Source organism: Ascaphus truei, chromosome 17 (genome assembly GCF_040206685.1).
Source record: "Ascaphus truei isolate aAscTru1 chromosome 17, aAscTru1.hap1, whole genome shotgun sequence".
Lineage (NCBI taxonomy): Eukaryota > Metazoa > Chordata > Amphibia > Anura > Ascaphidae > Ascaphus > Ascaphus truei.
In genome coordinates, this window is record NC_134499.1 from 20,560,578 (window position 1) to 20,578,123 (window position 17,546).

General features: G+C 46.8%; 3 protein-coding genes and 1 long non-coding RNA gene across 5 annotated transcripts; 2 read left to right on the plus strand and 2 right to left on the minus strand.

Moving 5' to 3' along the window:
• The first annotated feature begins 195 nt into the window (after nucleotides 1-195).
• On the plus strand, nucleotides 196-4,515 carry LOC142468104 (uncharacterized). The gene is made up of 4 exons (XR_012788579.1): nucleotides 196-414; nucleotides 640-926; nucleotides 1,112-1,168; nucleotides 4,491-4,515. It is a non-coding gene; the product is annotated as an uncharacterized LOC142468104 (long non-coding RNA).
• A 2,840-nt stretch (nucleotides 4,516-7,355) lies between these two features.
• On the minus strand, nucleotides 7,356-11,092 carry JOSD2 (Josephin domain containing 2). 2 transcript variants are annotated; one of them, XM_075574242.1, is made up of 4 exons: nucleotides 10,938-11,092; nucleotides 9,119-9,244; nucleotides 8,719-8,913; nucleotides 7,356-7,866 (listed from the first exon to the last, which is right to left on the minus strand). In XM_075574242.1, the coding sequence occupies exons 1-4, from the start codon at nucleotides 11,054-11,056 to the stop codon at nucleotides 7,755-7,757; spliced, it is 552 nt and encodes a 183-aa protein (XP_075430357.1). In that variant the 5' UTR covers nucleotides 11,057-11,092; the 3' UTR covers nucleotides 7,356-7,754. The 2 variants fall into 2 exon arrangements, with proteins under 2 accessions (XP_075430357.1, XP_075430356.1); XM_075574241.1 differs by having other exon boundaries at nucleotides 9,119-9,287; nucleotides 10,938-11,068.
• A 3,047-nt stretch (nucleotides 11,093-14,139) lies between these two features.
• LOC142468106 (histone H2A type 1) lies at nucleotides 14,140-16,357 on the minus strand. The gene has a single exon (XM_075574244.1). It carries the CDS (start codon nucleotides 16,315-16,317, stop codon nucleotides 15,922-15,924), a length of 396 nt encoding a protein of 131 aa, XP_075430359.1. The 5' UTR covers nucleotides 16,318-16,357; the 3' UTR covers nucleotides 14,140-15,921.
• A 268-nt stretch (nucleotides 16,358-16,625) lies between these two features.
• LOC142468468 (histone H2B 1.1-like) lies at nucleotides 16,626-17,080 on the plus strand. The gene has a single exon (XM_075575074.1). The coding sequence runs from the start codon at nucleotides 16,644-16,646 to the stop codon at nucleotides 17,022-17,024; it is 381 nt and encodes a 126-aa protein (XP_075431189.1). The 5' UTR covers nucleotides 16,626-16,643; the 3' UTR covers nucleotides 17,025-17,080.
• The last annotated feature ends 466 nt before the right edge of the window (nucleotides 17,081-17,546 follow it).

Below are 17,546 nucleotides of genomic sequence, written 5' to 3' on the forward strand. Positions count from 1 at the left end.
TTTGTTTCTTGTTTTATACAATTAGCCACGCCCAGTAGCACTCCTTTTGACCCTTATACACACACACACATATATATATATATGTATAGCCCCCGTATCCCTCAGGGGATTGTCACATGCTGTGGCTTAGTCAATAGGGCGGCTGCATTTGCAATTAAGGCCTTTTCAGTGCAAGGGAGTCTGCGCTGGCATTTCTGAATAGAGACAGTTAAGACAGGCTGCAGTTACATGTTGCTAGGCAACCAGTGAAGCTGTGAGAGATGACAGTTTATTTCAAACAATCCAGGAGGAGCAAAATATTGGGAAATAAAAACAGAAAACTGTGCAAATTTAAGTGCAGACGTTGAGTCTATGATGAAAATATAATGACAATATCTTGGCTCTGTCGGTCTATCTACTCACAAGATGTAAATGGTAAGTATGCAGTAGGCAGATTGGGCTGCCACCCCAGGTGGTAGCTGTGTGTTGTGGATATCCCTCCAGGCTTATCTCGTCAGGGTGACCATGGTATACATAGGGGAGGAAACAAAGCTACATAGCGCGATCTGTCTTTCCAAAAACTTTATAAAATGAGCATAAGCATATAAAATGTGCACTTACAATGTGCCAAAATTAAAATTGCATTTATCACAATCACAGTGATTCAAGGGTTTTTTTTCCGATCTCACCGCCTCCTCTCTGGCTCTGGATGTCAGCCGTCTGCAGCCTGGAACACTCAGCTCCGTTTCTCCTCCGGTGCGTGTGACGTCACTGCTCAGTGGAAGGTACAGCTACGGATCCCTCACTAGACCAAAACACCACTCTACGCGTGTGCCTACCCACCCACGCTTTTGGCTTCATGGGATGGGGGAAGCATCTTAGGGATGGTGACGCTCCTTTGAAGCGCCGGTTTTTACCTGATTTTGGCGCCAAAACGGAAAACACAGGTAGGGTATATAAGAACTGTATCTGAGCTATTTGTTATACTCCTTGACAAAGAACTACTGTTCGAAACGCGTAGGAGGTTGCTCTCCTCCGTTTGTTGGAGGTTTTTACATCAATAAACATTATTTTTTGTTATTCTGGGACCCACTTCATTGGACTGTGCGCCAGTTTTCTCTTTTCTCTACAGCTGTCTATATCTACTTGGCTGCACGTCTACCAGGAATCCAAAGGACCAGTGCAATATGTAAGTACTTTTAACACTTTGAGGGGGACCATCCCTATTGGAGGTATTATGGGGGTTTATTGCTTGCCCTTACCTCAGGGATCTTTTGGCCCCACAGAGGATGTTATGTTTTATTAGCCTGAGTTCCTTTTTCCATCATTTATGTGATCAAACACTGGAGCGCAGTTGTCACTATATATTTCATCTGGAGAGATATTCGAACTATGTAGAGTTATGGGTAAGGTTCATAGATGACGTATTGATACTATGGAGGGGACGAAACAACTATTACGTGAGTTTATTGAAATTCTGAACAAGAATACACACCACTTAAAACTTACCTGTGAACTCAGTAAAGTGAGTATTGTTTTCTTGGACCTTACCATCTTCAAGGAGGAAAGGGGTAAATTAGAAACTACCATTTTCAGGACATGTACGGCGACAAATAGTTTGTTGAGGGCCGACAGCCACCACCCCAAACATATTATTAAAGCTATTCCTACCGGACAGTTTTTACGTCTCAGGATAAACTGTTAAACAGATAAACAGAGTGCAGCAAATGGGAATCTTTTGGTGATTATTTAAATCACCCTTCTCCTTTTGATCAATTGTAAGATACTTTTTCTAAAGGAGTGTCACAATCTGCAAGTTTAAATCTCCTCCCTTGTTCTTCTTGGTTTGTGTTTTTTGTTCTGTATGTTAAACAGGCCATATCTGCTCTCTATCTCTGTCCTGTTATACAGCTAATTATTTTAGTTCTAAACTGTTCAGGTTCTGTAAATGTGCGTGCTACAAACTATGAATTCTTCTTACAACCATTAAGTGTGAAAACATATGATGTCTTAAAGCTGCAGTTCAAGCTGCCGTTTTTAATAATATATATTTTTTAATTCAATACGTACCAATACAATCTACACATTGACAAGTGATTAGCTAAGTTGTTGATCGATCCGTTCTCCTGTAATCAATTGCTGAAATTCGGCTTGGGGTTCACTAAATGCATCTTGGCTTATCATCTGCTGGACTGACAGCCAAAGTTCTGTGTGGAAGATCATGTGACCAGGCAGGCACTAGATGCAATTGGTTCACTGCTAGAGAGGGCAGGGATCAAAAAGGCGATGCTGTTTCAGAAGGGGAAGAGGGTGTGACTTTGTAAATGGTTGCTATCGGAGCAAAAATGCTTTTTACTTTAAAATAGATTTTTTTTTTTAAATGCTACAAGTATTCTCATAGAACAGAACTGATTATTAAAAAAACAAACACATGTATGATATTGCTTGAACTGCAGCTATAATCATTTCAGGGTGTGTTTGCAACATTTGTTTGTTGTGTAATAATGTTTCCAAATGACTGGACAATAATAATCTGTTTACAAGTTTCGAGTCCCTTGGAGACATTGACTTTCCTGGTTTGTGCCTCAGGCTGCTAGTCCTGAAACTGGTAGAGGGGGAGGTCCTATTGAGCAGGTATCTCCCCGACCCGACCCGCCCTGGCCACAAATAAAGCTTATATACCATCTGGGTAAAAGCAGGAGATTAACCCGCCTGCATTCAGCATGTCCGCAAGCTGCCTCGCGTGCATTCTCCTCATACTGCAGAGGCGTCCCCAGGGCATCTCTGTGTCCAGAGGACAAGGTAAGAGACATGAACCCTTAGAGGTGGGCAACATTATATATTTTGGGCCCTTAAGCCCTTGGAAGGGCCACACAATACCCTTAACATTCACTGAGGCAATAGAATACATGAAGCTAGAGTGGCAATGTGAGGGGGAGAGTGCGTGATATGGAGGGGGGGGGGGGGCTGTACCTTGCTCCCTCTCTTGCAGGGTCGTACCTGTGGGTAGGAGCTTTTCTGCCCCCTCCGGTCAGCTGGTTAATGATTTGTTTTATTTATAACTATGAAATAGGGAGACATCAGGGAAACGTACTTCTCACCCCCTCCTAATACAGACAGGGACACGTACCTCTCACCCCCTCCTAATACAGACAGGGACACGTACCTCTCACCCTCTCCTAATACAGACCTCAGGGACACGTACCTCTCACCCTCTCCTAATACAGACATCAGGGAAACGTACCTCTCACCCCCTCCTAATACAGACAGGGACACGTACCTCTCACCCCCTCCTAATACAGACCTCAGGGACACGTACCTCTCACCCTTTCCTAATACAGACATCAGGGACACGTACCTCTCACCCCCTCCTAATACAGACAGGGACACGTACCTCTCACCCCCTCCTAATACAGATATCAGGGACACGTACCTCACCCTTTCCTAATACAGACATCAGGGACACGTACCTCACCCTTTCCTAATACAGACATCAGGGACACGTACCTCTCACCCTTTCCTAATACAGACAGGGACACGTACCTCTCACCCTTTCCTAATACAGACAGGGACACGTACCTCTCACCCCCTCCTAATACAGACATCAGGGACACGTACCTCACACCCTTTCCTAATACAGACATCAGGGGCCATGTACCTCTCACCCCCTCCTAATACAGACATCAGAGACCCGTACCTCTCACCCCCTAATGCACAGACATCAGGGACACGTACCTCTCACCCCCTCCTAATACAGACATCAGGGACACGTACCTCTCACCCCCTCCTAATACAGACATCAGGGACACGTACTTCTCACCCCCTCCTAATACAGACATCAGGGACACGTACCTCTCACCCCCTCCTAATACAGACATCAGGGACACGTACTTCTCACCCCCTCCTAATACAGACATCAGGGACACGTACCTCTCACCCCCTCCTAATACAGACAGGGACACATACCTCTCACCCATTCCTAATACACACATCAGGGACACGTACCTCACCCTTTGCTAATACAGACATCAGGGACACGTACCTCTCACCCCCTCCTAATACAGACAGGGACACGTACCTCTCACCCTTTCCTAATACAGACATCAGGGACACGTACATCTCACCCTTTCCTAATACAGACATCAGGGACACGTACCTCTCACCCCCTCCTAATACAGACAGGGACACGTACCTCTCACCCTTTCCTAATACAGACAGCAGGGACAAGTACCTCTCACCCTTTCCTAATACAGACAGGGACACGTACCTCTCACCCCCTCCTAATACAGACAGCAGGGACACGTACCTCTCACCCTTTCCTAATACAGACAGGGACACGTACCTCTCACCTCCTCCTAATACAGACAGCAGGGACACGTACCTCTCACCCTTTCCTAATACAGACAGGGACACGTACCTCTCACCCTTTCCTAATACAGACAGGGACACGTAACCTCTCACCCTTTCCTAATACGTGGAATATACGTAGCACTGAGCTGTTCCTCTTGCAGAGAAGCCTGGCTCCTGCCCACCACTATCAATGTTCGCTCTTGGGAAGTGCGGTATAGGGTGCGGATCAGACGGTGAATGTGCCGGCAATCTCAAATGCTGCAAAACGGGCTGTGATGGGACTCAGTGCCAGGTGCCTGATGGTAAGAGAATAACCATGTGTTGCAGCCTCCCACCCAGGCAGGGTCTGCGATTCTCTCTCCCCTCACACCCAGAATCTCTCTGCCCCCAGAGAGGATCCCCCTCAGACAGGCTGCCTTTTCCCTCCCTCCCCGGCTGTGTACACTGCGCTGTGTGAGAGATATTTCACAGGATTCTTTGTTGTGCTGAATTTTGTAGCTCCCTGCAGACAACCATATTCTTGGTCCTCTCTTAGACAAACCGGGAAGTTGCCCTAGGGTGAAAAGAGATCAACCCTGTGACAGAAGAATACGCTGCAGAACTGACCGCTATTGTGATGCAGATTTGAAGTGCTGCAGGACAAAATGTGGAGGCTCCTCCTGTCTTGTTGCAGGAGGTAACAGACTTATGTGAAGCACTTAGGAGTGTCATTTCAGCACATTTGTGTTGTTAAAAGTTTTACTGTTAGGGTTAAAAAAATAAATTGCACTGAACAACCGAGCATGCACTCCCTGTCACCCCTCTTCCTCTCACCCCCCTCCTGCTCTCTCTCACTTACCAGGCTTCGGTGGAGCACTGCAGGAGAGAAAGACGGCAGCTGGCGGCTGAAGAAGACGACTGAAGACCACGGGAGCGGAGCGGCACCGGAAGAAGAAAGCTGGTGGCGGGAGAAGAGGACCACCATGCCAGTGGAGCAGGGCAACAGAGGCGTTACACGGCAGGCGGTGGCACCATGTGAGCAGCACGGGAGAACATCCTGGGAGGAGCGCACCCCAGCGGTTTGACCCGGAAGTCTTTTCTGACTTTTGGTGTCTGCAGCTGCGACAGCGCAGCTCCTCCCCGGCTGCTCATATGGATCTGCCGACCGCCGCGTAAAGCCTCTGCTGCCCTGCTCCAATGACAAGGAGGTCCTCAGTCCTCTTCTCCTGCTGCCTTCCTCCGGTGCTGCTCCGCTCCCGTGGTGTTCAGTCCTCCCCTTCTGCCGCCGCCTCGCCAGCTGCTACAATCAACTCGCCTTAGGCAAGTGTATATATCGACCCCTGCTTATAGCAGTCTATCAGCTTCTTAGAACACCTGCTCCTTCTCCATGTAATCGCTCGCTAACATCTTCCCAAACTGTTTACCGGCACAAATATTTGCCGATATATTTTCCAAGTGTCTCTTACTGATAATTTACACCACTGAGATCATGTGGCTTAAACGGTCACATTAAATGGGGAATTGCATTATGAACTGTCCAGTACAGTTCTACTTTGTATCTGTCCCATAGGAGACCAGTACTGAAGAGAATTTGTTTGTCTATGTTGTGTTGGTTGCACCTGCAGGATTCTCCACGCTTGGGCACTTAAACTGATACACCGACCATTCATGTGTTCATGCACTTAAGATGATGCCTGTATGGAAGAATAGTATTTTCACATTATTTCTATGTATAGCTATATAGCTTTTGTTTTTTCATAGCTATAAGACTCATGCTTTGTGTTTCATTGCGTTATGGGTTGAGTGAAATTGTGTGTGTGTGGGTGCGCAGAATAAGTTTTTTCCTTAATGCTTAAAGTGTAATTTCTATGTTTAGCTGGGCCTATTGCCTTATCTATTAACCCCCTTGTAGAGTCAGAGAGATGTACTGAATGTCGGCTTTGAGAAGGGGGGGGGGGGGGGAGAGAAAATGAGGTAGCTTAACACGAGTTTTCTTTTAACTTAATCTGCTAAAATATATTACAAAATGTAAAACCAAGTAACTGCAAGAAAAACACGATAAGGAAGTAAGGTATCTAAGGTATCCAATGAGGTCATAAGTGCTGACATTGTAAATGATGTATGCCCATCCCTTTTTCTGATACAAGTTAGCTTACTTAGGTTGTTGTTCGGAGCCTTTGCGTCCAATTAGACAGCATTGTTTTGATTTGTATGTAAATGCACCCTTGCTAACAGATGTTGCAATAAAAGTCTCTAGACAAATTGCTTACCAAAAATGAATAAGTGGGACTGAGTTTTTCCACGACACCTGTCATTAAGTTTCCATAGATCCAAGCCATGCTTCGCTCACATATATATATGGTGACTGTTAAGAGAGATTACCCTGCCCTAAATATACTATATAAAACAGCGTGTTGTTTGGTGCTCTGAAGAAAAACCAGTGGTAGCTAGATAATGATGCTTGGAAAGACAACCATATAATAATTGTATGTTCAGTTAAAGGATGTAGCCTGGTAAAATGATCCCACAATGCAAAGCAGTAAGGACAAAGTCATTTACACCTGCCGGTGACCAGTAGATTATAACATCCTGTAAGTATAACAATATGAACAGAGGTCAAACTGGAACAGACTCACTTGGGGTTCTTGTCCATGATGAGTGATGGATCCAATAGTCCAGAGACCCACGGTTGAATGTGCTTCCGTTGATATGTAGACTATCACAAGTCCGAAACGCGTTGGTGTGTGTTGTATTTAGTCTGGATCCATTAAAATAAGCTTTTATTTATGGGAAACGCTTTCCTGGTGGTTCTTTTTGCTTACGGATATAGTGCTCCGTTTTCCCCTAAATATACCAGATCTGAAGAAGGCTGAAGCATGGCTGTGTGATCTGATCATTGAAGAAAAAAAAAAAATGTAAATCTCCTCAGGGATGTTCTGTCCTTAAATGTAACTTTTTGTATGGCAAATTAAAGAAATCAAAAACAAACGTGTCCTCTTTAAACTGTGAAGTCCTTTAGTTGTTTGGGGTAAATGGATACAAAAGGGTTGCCATGGTAAAATAATTTTAATAGAATTAGTTAACAAAAAGGTTTCCCCCCTTGACATTATGCAATATATTAATAACTAGCACCGAGTAGAAAGAACAAGAAATAAGGCATCAATAGAAGTGCATCTTAGTGAACAAGAATTCAGGCTAAAGTGTCATTAACTGGCCCACGTTTTTGCATTGTGACCCCTATATTACCAAGCATTGGTACTAGCAGAGATAAGACTACAGGGTCACTCTTGCCCAGAGAACATAGCTTCAATAAATAAAGGCGGATAGAAATAACCAGATAACACCGAGCATTGTAACTTAAATGTCTTTGGGTGAAGCGCTCAGCACCGCTGAAACATGAGGCAGGCAAGGGTCTCCGACACTGCAAATCATTGGTTGTTCCATGTTCATGGTACCCTTTCTTCATTACTTATCCAAAGTTTTGCCTCCTCAACATCCTTCCGAACAACCAGCAGGACTTCACACGAGCCTTGCGAGATGCACTCCTGCAGGAACTCCCTGCGGGGAAAAAAAATGTGTAAAGAGGAATATGGGGTTTGGATGAATATGGGATAACATTGGCAAATGTTTACTTTCTATGGCAGGGCTGTAAAGTGGGATTGTTGCAGACCCTGCCCTGAAAATCTTAATATTGTTGCCTGAGACACAGCGAGATGAACTGACAATATGGAAAAGCAACACTGATTCCAACCAGGTTCTCAAACTCCACAAGCTTATTAGCACCAACATTATTAAGTAAAACAACATGATGTTTGCTGACTCACATGGTTTGATGCTTTTAGAACTGTAGACATTTACTGTACAGCCAGATGTTGTGAGTATAGGCGCAGTGCTTCATGAGACAGGCAGAAGAATTGTCCTACCTGAACCAGGATCTCTGACCTACATACTGTAAATCACGTGACACGTCTCACTCAGACTTATTTATTTGTGCACATTTTGTCTCCTGGTCTTTCTACTGGTGAAGTTCTATTTTGCAAAACACACAGACATGCAGCTGCTACTCTATAAAAGAATTGCCATTTTAAAGGGTTCTAGCGTAGACAACAATAACAGTATGAGTACATAACTGCTGCTCCAATGTAATCAGGATATTGGTCCAAAGTTTAAGTGGTCAGGGCAGATACCAACGAAATTAATGCACACAATGTTTTTGTTTTACAAATTTTACTCATTAAATATACAGAATCTTTCAGAACGTGGTAACCTGAAAAGGGTGTTTATTACACGTACCAAGTGGGACAAAATGTAGACTATCCCCGCTAGTTAGCACTTTTACAGCTAAAACACTAATTCACAAGAGCCAGAAATCGGGCACCGCGGTCGAAGTGCTGCACATGAAGCCCTTACCTCAGCTCCTTGGGCCCGCCGAGCTTTACTGGAGCTTTTAGCTTGGAGTCCAGATTGTAGTAAATACCATGGATTTGTTGCACTGCGATCCAGTGTTTGCGTGTAATGGGGAGGGAGAGGAAGCCCAGGGAGATGCGAGATGGGATGTTCAGAATGAAGCCAAAAATCTCACTCAAGACCAAACTCTCCAGAGACCTTTGAACAGAAGCAGCAAAGACCTTATATGAAAATGTCTTCACTATCCCTACCCCACACAGATTGGGTTTTTAAACCAATACATCTCTCCAAGGATACACTTTCTGCGCAAGACATCCCCAAAATTGACTAGAAACTTTACCCCACAGAGAGGATCCAATGTCAACCAACCCCTCCTCTGACACAGGATCCTACACTAACACACCTCCTCTTGTCCCACCACACAGCTGCATAGTCCAGAGTCTGAAGAGCGGCCATAATAACGTTCACATCGTAGTTCCCGGTGCCCAGGACACTGCGGTGAGGGTTAAACCTGGAGTCTGGCGCCAGCCTGGGAGACAGAGGGGAGAGCTGGTGTTTGACAGGAGCAGGGGCTGTAGATACAGGTTTAGTGAGTACGTGAGGGTCTCTTTTAGTGTACAAAACTATACCTACCGCTCAACCAACATTGACAAATAATGTAACAAATCCCTTATATATAAGAATCCCTTATATATTGCACTCAGGCGGTGGGTGCAAGTAAAGTGGGGAAATGCATATCCCAGGGTTCCAATGATCCCTTAGAGGCCATTCATATTGAGTAGTAGGCAATAAACCATTAAAACAATCTTTATTAGGTCATACAAGGGAAAATTGAGATGTGAGGGTATATGTACATGTGAGACAGTTGTGGTTAGGGTTCTTATTCACTCACTTGGGTATATTTGGTATACAGTTGAGTCTCACGTGCTTAGATCCGTTTTGACTTTTAGAGGCGGGTCTATTTAAAGTTCACTCATTTCTACACCTGTACACTATAGTGAAGCACTTGTGCTCCTCGCAAGTATGGACCATGTACTTTCTATCTAGGGACAGATTATTGCACACAGCACCTACATTACATGTCCACAATATATCCATCCTTGGACAGACTTATCCTCCTGCTAATATGGATTTCATAATTACCCCACGTATTACTTAGTGCCTGAATCAGGTCCTAGCACCAGGCACTTCCCGCAGCGCGCCCACCCACTTCCCACAGCGAGTCCCACACCCGCCAGGCACTTCCCGCAGCGAGTCCCACCCACGCCAGGCACTTTCCGCAGCGAGTCCCACCCACGCCAGGCACTTCCTGCAGTGCTTCCCACCCACGCCAGGTGCTTCCCACCCACACCAGGCACTTCCCGCATCACGTCCCACCCTCGCCAGGCACTTCCCGCAGCCCGTTCCACCCACGCCAGGCACTTCCCGCAGCGCGTCCCACCCACGCCAGGCACTTCCCGCAGCGCGTCCCACCCACGCCAGGCACTTCCCGCAGCGCGTCCCACCCACGCCAGGCACTTCCCGCAGCGCGTCCCACCCACGCCAGGCACTTCCCGCAGCGCGTCCCACCCACGCCAGGCACTTCCCGCAGCGCGTCCCACCCACGCCATGCACTTCCCGCAGCGCGTCCCACCCACGCCAGGCACTTCCCGCAGCGCGTCCCACCCACGCCAGGCACTTCCCGCAGCGCGTCCCACCCACGCCAGGCACTTCCCGCAGCGCGTACCACCCACGCCAGGCACTTCCCGCAGCGCGTACCACCCACGCCAGGCACTTCCCGCAGCACGTACCACCCACGCCAGGCACTTCCCGCAGCGCGTCCCACCCACGCCAGGCACTTCCCGCAGCGCGTCCCACCCACGCCAGGCACTTCCCACAGAGCATCCCACCCACGCCAGGCACTTCCCGCAGAAAGTCCCCGCCACGCTTCCCACCCACGCCAGGCACTTCCCGCAAAACGTCCCACCCACACCAGGCACTTCTCGCAGCGTGTCCCACCCACGCCAAGCACTTCCTGGAGAGCGTCCTATCCCCGCCAGGCACTTCCTACAGCGCACCCCACCCACGCCAAGCACTTCCTGCAGAGCGTCCCAGCCCCACCAGGCACTTCCTGCAGCGCGTCCCACCCAAGCAAAGCACTTCCTGCAGAGAGTCCCAGCCCCACCAGGCACTTCCTGCAGCGCGTCCCACCCAAGCAAAGCACTTCCTGCAGAGCGTCTCACCCCCTGCAGATCTCCTCCGCGTGCTGCTGGCTGAACACGTGGCTCTGCAGCAGGTTGTTGAGCGCGTGCACCGCGCACAGCTCCAGCCGCTGCCGTTCATGGAACACGGCCTCGGTCATCCCGGAAAGATGCGCGAATCCGCCGGACGTGACGTCTCTTACCATATCACGTGATCTGCCCGTTTAACAGACGGGCACTCGGTGGAGCTTGGAAGTCGTCGCGGGAATATGACGTGTTGCAGGCGTGTGCATTCTGGTGGGCGGTCTGACGGCTTGCGTCACGTGACGTGATAAAGAGTCAAATAAAGAAAGTAACGAGATAGTGACGGTGGAGACAGAAGACACCCCCCCCAGTGCCAGGCCAGGTTTTCAGGATGTCCCTACTTCAGCACAGCTGGCTCAATTAGTAGCTCAATTAGTGGCTCAGTATGACTGAGCCACAAATTGAGCCAACTGTGCTGAAGTAGGGATATCCTGAAAACCTGGCCTGTTTGCGGCACTCGAGGACTGGAGTTGTGCAGGCTTACAGCCTATTGTCTAGGATGCCAGGACATTAAAATATGGGGTTTCGGAGCGGCCTGTCTGGGCTGTGTAGCAGTATAGCGCGGTACATTTAGGCTGCGTCCACGCTGCTGCTGCTGACCGCGCATGGGGTGGTCAGCACAATCAATTTGAACCTGTCCGGCTACGCTTATGCGGCGTGCCCGTGCACGTCCGCTCACTGGCGCTGGGTGCTTGCCGAGACAGATAAAATTGAGTTTGAGGCGCGCCAAGGGGTCACATGACCTCAGCCAATCAGCGCCAGTCACTGTTAGGCCACATCCCCGGCGCACGCCCCCCGACGTCACCAATCAAGCATGAGCGCGGTCAGCGGCACGGGGGACGCAACCTTAAACAGGCAGTTGTCGGAGCGGCAGACGTGACTAGGCCTGTTGGGTCGGGTGCGTAGCGGACATCGCAGCAAAGTGTCCGTGATTAGCTGCCCTGCGGCAAAGTGTCCCGCCGGCGACGTTTTTGGTCTCGGCCAAACGTTCCATTCCGACAACCCCCATGACCCACCTGCAACCCGTACCCCACACCCTACATCCAAGCCAGACCCCTCACAATCTACACCCAACCCTTGCACCCCCATCCTACACCCAACCTGTCACAGGAGACCAGGGCACAGGACGACAGGCCCAACACTACACACAGTTTGGTACAAACTCACTCAAAACAAGGAATACAGGGGGAATCATGACTGCCATGCTCCGCTTCGTTTGCTTACCCTGGCAACTTCCACTCTCTGTCCAGGGATGCTATTTGAGCTATAACGCATTCAAATAGCCCGTTCGCTTCCACTACGAGCCTCACTGTTTTGTCTCCGGCAAAAACCTTGGGTGACACCTACTCTGCTATAAACAGAATAGTCTCTGGAGCGGAACTCGGCAATCGGGGTGCCGACCAATCAATGCATGGGTTCTGCATGTAGATCAATCACACAGTGAGGGCTCGTCTGTGAAGGGCCAATTCAGGACATGGGGGGATGACCGTGCCTCTAGAATAGCACACAGAGGTGGAAACCCCTGAGGAAGCGAGCAGGTCCCGTGAAACGCGTAGGGTGACTCATTTGGTGCTGGGAACAGTGGCCTATCATCGGAGAAGGGACGCAGTCCGTACGAGTGTACAGAGGTGAGCAGAGAAATCCTAGGTGGGCCTAATAAGTCATCACGCGTCATTGCGCATCGCTGCACAGACCTGCCCGGACGGGAAGAGACGCAGACCAGGAAGCACCAGAGACCTCTGCACCCTGTGAAGCAACTCGGCGTCACATGTAAAGATTGGAGTTCTACAAACATCCAGCAGACCCACCATGAGGCCAAAGACACCAGCACTTCCGATCATTGCTGATCTACATGCACATTTTTAACTGAAAATTTGTGAGTGTTAGTCCAACAGTTCGATTGCTGTGTTTTATTTTTATTAAATTGCCATATGTTATGAAAACCATGAGGTTTTCTTCTTTCTCTTCCATTGTACATGTGGCTAAATTGACATAAATGGGCATCCTTTCATGTCCCTGTTTGAGCTAAGTATTCATCAGTTCCATTTCATTGCATTACAGCAATCTTTCACTTAGTGCATGGTAGTTGCATACTATATATTGAGTACTGGTTGTGAAATTGTATCCATCTAGTGGCTTAAGGTTTCACTGAGTTTCTATATTTATTTATTTTTAAAGTGATGTTTTTGTTCTAAGTATTTGTTTTGAAGGTTTACACCTTTTAATTTTGTTGTTTCCACATCACTAATCAACACATCACCCAGAGGACCAGCGCCAAGGAGGACTTTTCTTCAACATAGAGGTGGGCTTTAAGAGGAGTGGGAAATTTGAAGTGGCCAATGGAAATCATGCCTACGGGGCTCATACCCAGCAACGGTTCCCTACGCCAGCATGATATCTCCTGCAGAGATAGGCGCTTCAGAGTCTGGAGTGAACAGTAGCTCCACTCGGAGATGCACTGTTCCCCAGACCTGAGTCAGCACCCCTCCGCACGCCTAACAATGGCTGAAGCACGTCACCTCTCACATTTGGATTGGTGGGCCCTATCTCTTTGTGTGCTGGCTGGCTGAGTGAATTGCCAGCCCTGCACACGAAGACGACAGAAAATACACTCATCATAATCTAAACAGTTGAATACATATAACAAACCTCATTATCGATAGGGATCCTGGGTTAATCCATGAGTATCCATTTGGACAGGATTGGGCAATGATCTGGCTTAACCTTTTATAGTAGCTGCATTGCCCCTACTGTCACACAACCCATACTCCAACCCCCAAGCTTTCATCCTACATCCAACCCATATTCCACCTCCCATCCTACATCCATCCCACCCTACCCATAGTCTACCACCCAACACTCAACCCACACCTCATCCTACACCCAACCCATAACCCACACCCAACCCCCCCGCACCCCTATCCTACACCCAACACCCCTGCACCCATACCCCGCCCCCATCCTAAACTCAACCCCTGCCCTCCAAACCACCTGTCATGAAACAGAGCGGCCTCACGACCAGAGGTCACCGATCAGTGCCCAGAACTTTGGGTATCCGGTGCCATCAGAGCCCTTGAGGGGTGGCTCAATCCTATACTAGCCACTTAGGGCTACCTGGTATACGTGTCACTAGCCAGACACAAGCAGTATAAGTTTTAGGTTTATTATATGGGGACACAACAACAGGAATTCCAACACCCAGGACAGATTTAAAATACAGGGGAATGGCAGGGGGAAAATACTCACAGAAAGAGTGTAATCATTGTTCTTGTGATGGCTCCAGATAAGCCTAAATTGTCCATCAAATCTACCCCCAGGCCTTGGGTAGCAGGTCTCCCAGCAGTTTCACGGAATAAAGCCTTTATAGTTATCTTCTCGGAAGCACCCACATTATGACTTTTAGGTAGAGCGAGGTCTCTGTGCTATCTAGATTGAACACAACATTCTCTACATATGGCCTTTTAAAGTTTCTTCATTTATATGATCAATTTCTTAATAAATACTCATCCTCAATAGAAAAAAATATTCAAATATATTTTTACACCAAATTAAAATTTTTTTTCGCACATCTCCATAACTGACTTTACAATTAAGCTTAAAATGTTGCGTCAGTTTCAATTTAAACAGAAAAGTTTACATTTACAACTTGTAAGCACAATATTTTCAGGTTTATGTATATAGCTGGATATTTTATAATATAAATATTATTCCACAGATCTGTGGGACGTGTCGTATTTCTGCATATTGCTGTTCCTCCAGTTAAAATAAATTCACTTGTTTGTGTCACACCAGACTTGTTCTGCTTGTCAAATTTTGTTTAGGCACCAAAAATACTATTGTTAAAATAAGAAGAAAATATGTTGTTGCTCAAAGGAATGGATGAGCCTCAGTGCTTTGTGCAAGGGTTTGATTCAGTTAGGGGAATTCATCTTGTTCTATTATACAAAAGACCCCTCCTCCATTTTTACCCTATTGTATCGATCAACCATGTTAGAGTTTATTCTGGAAAATAAACAATTAACAAGTAAGAAGAAATATTTTCACATGTGCTGTTAATTTTGATGCCAGGTGTAGTAATTAACATTAAACACTTTTTTTAATGTTATCTTTATACTATTTTCGAATAAAATTAATGTGTCCCTTTTGATTTTGCATGTTTGAGAGCAATCTAAACAAAGTTGGCTGAATGAACCGAATTTGTTTTATTGCTCTGGCATACGTGTTAAATATAAATATACATAACAGCTTCGTGCCTTGCTGACTTGTGTCCTATTTAAATACAGGTCTTGGAACTTACAATCGGAGCAATGCAGATACCGATTTCTAACCCAACAGCGCCACCGTGTGGTATATCGATAACGGTTTTGAATTTGAATTAAGAAACTTTGGCGCCTTTATGTCACAAACGGAAAAATATACTTTCTATTATACTATGCGTTATCCATGCTACTCGTCACAACGTTGCTTTAATTTATATAGGTTGCCTGTAAATATAGGGACATTCTTTTTTTTTTTTTAGAATTATGGCTCTAACCACATAAATGCTTCAAACGGGTCATCAATTGTATGGCTATTAAAATGTTCCTTAAAAGGATCATCAAGAAATGTTCAAGTGACTATGGTATAAAACATTTATTATTGTAATGCTATTACTTCTATTCCTTCGTGTTTAATATCTGCAGTTACGTAAATCATTACTACTTTTTTTAATTACAGCACTGACATTGATATATGTATATTAATCTGTAGTGTACAGAACCGTTAATAAATTAACTAGCAACATTAGTAATTAAAACGGATACAGATACTTAGGTAGAAGTGTACTTCAGTGCAGTAAACACCATGTAATTAAACTCTTCCTCGACACTGTGGGTGGCTCTGAAAAGAGCCTTTGTGTTGTTGGGTATTTGGGATTCTCCGCTCCTGGTCTCGGGTGTTCAGCTCACTTGCTGCTCTTGGCCGATTTGTGGCTCTCAGTTTTCTTGGGCAGCAGCACGGCCTGGATGTTGGGCAGGACACCCCCCTGGGCGATGGTGACCCCTCCGAGCAGCCTGTTCAGCTCCTCATCGTTCCTCACAGCGAGCTGCAGGTGCCGGGGGATGATGCGGGACTTCTTATTGTCCCGGGCGGCGTTACCGGCCAACTCTAGGATCTCAGCGGTCAGGTACTCCAGCACTGCGGCCAAATAGACCGGGGCTCCGGCTCCCACACGCTGAGCATAATTCCCCTTCCGGAGCAGTCTGTGCACACGGCCCACTGGAAACTGCAGGCCAGCCCGAGATGAGCGAGTCTTGGCCTTAGCACGAGTTTTCCCGCCCTGTTTGCCTCTTCCAGACATCTTCTATCAATCTGACTGCAGCTCTAACAGAAAAAGAAATAACAAACCCCGCCCCCTGTGCCTGTATTTATACCTTCCTGGAGCAGTCAAACGTCTCTGTGATTGGACAGTTTTGAAAGCAGCCAATCAGTTCCAGAATCCTGTAACCACCAATCACCTTAGTTGAATTACATGTGGGGAGGTCACAATCAGCACATGATATTCTCAGCAAATAGACAAACAGAAGACTGAATCTCCTCATTTGCATAGGATGTCTATAAATAGAGCTGCTGGGGGAGGAGTTAGACGTTGTTTCTCTGCAGGTGGAAGAGGAAGCATTGCTCATTATGCCTGAACCAGCCAAGTCTGCGCCAGCTGCCAAGAAGGGCTCTAAGAAAGCCGTGACCAAGACTCAGAAGAAAGATGGGAAGAAGCGTAGGAAAAGCAGGAAGGAAAGTTACGCCATTTACGTGTACAAGGTGCTGAAGCAGGTCCACCCTGACACCGGCATCTCCTCTAAGGCCATGGGCATCATGAACTCCTTTGTGAATGATATCTTCGAGCGCATCGCAGGGGAATCGTGCCGCCTGGCTCATTACAACAAGCGATCAACCATCACTTCCCGGGAGATCCAGACCGCTGTGCGCCTGCTGTTACCGGGAGAGCTGGCCAAGCACGCAGTGTCCGAGGGCACCAAGGCTGTCACCAAGTACACCAGCGCCAAGTAACCCTGATCTGATAACCGACCCACAAACACAAAGGCTCTTTTAAGAGCCACCCACATTATCCACATGAAAGCTGTAATGCTCATATTTATTCTATTCAGGCTAAAGGGTCTATCTAATGTAATGATTGTTTTGTTCTGCCATAAGGTTATATATTGCATTTTTTTTTTTTTTTTAAATTCAATCTGTTACACAGACTAACTTGCTCAGACAGTTTAAGGAGTTACTTGGGGTTAGGTTTGCAGTATAAAACATCGTAATAGTTTCTGTACATTTGTGCAATGACTATTGTGATGTCTGTTCAGCATTTTAGAGCTTACTATCCAACCACCTGTGTTATATTTTGTTTCCTGAAAATTGGGATTTGTTACTCGGTTACTCAGGAGGCGGGAGACCCGCAGAGACGGTAAGAACCCTTCAATTAATCGGCAGTTCACACAAACACCACAGGGTGGCGCTGCCGTGTTTGAAATTGAATTCGTGCTCCGAGTCAGCGCGAGATTTCATATTTATCCCAAACGCGCC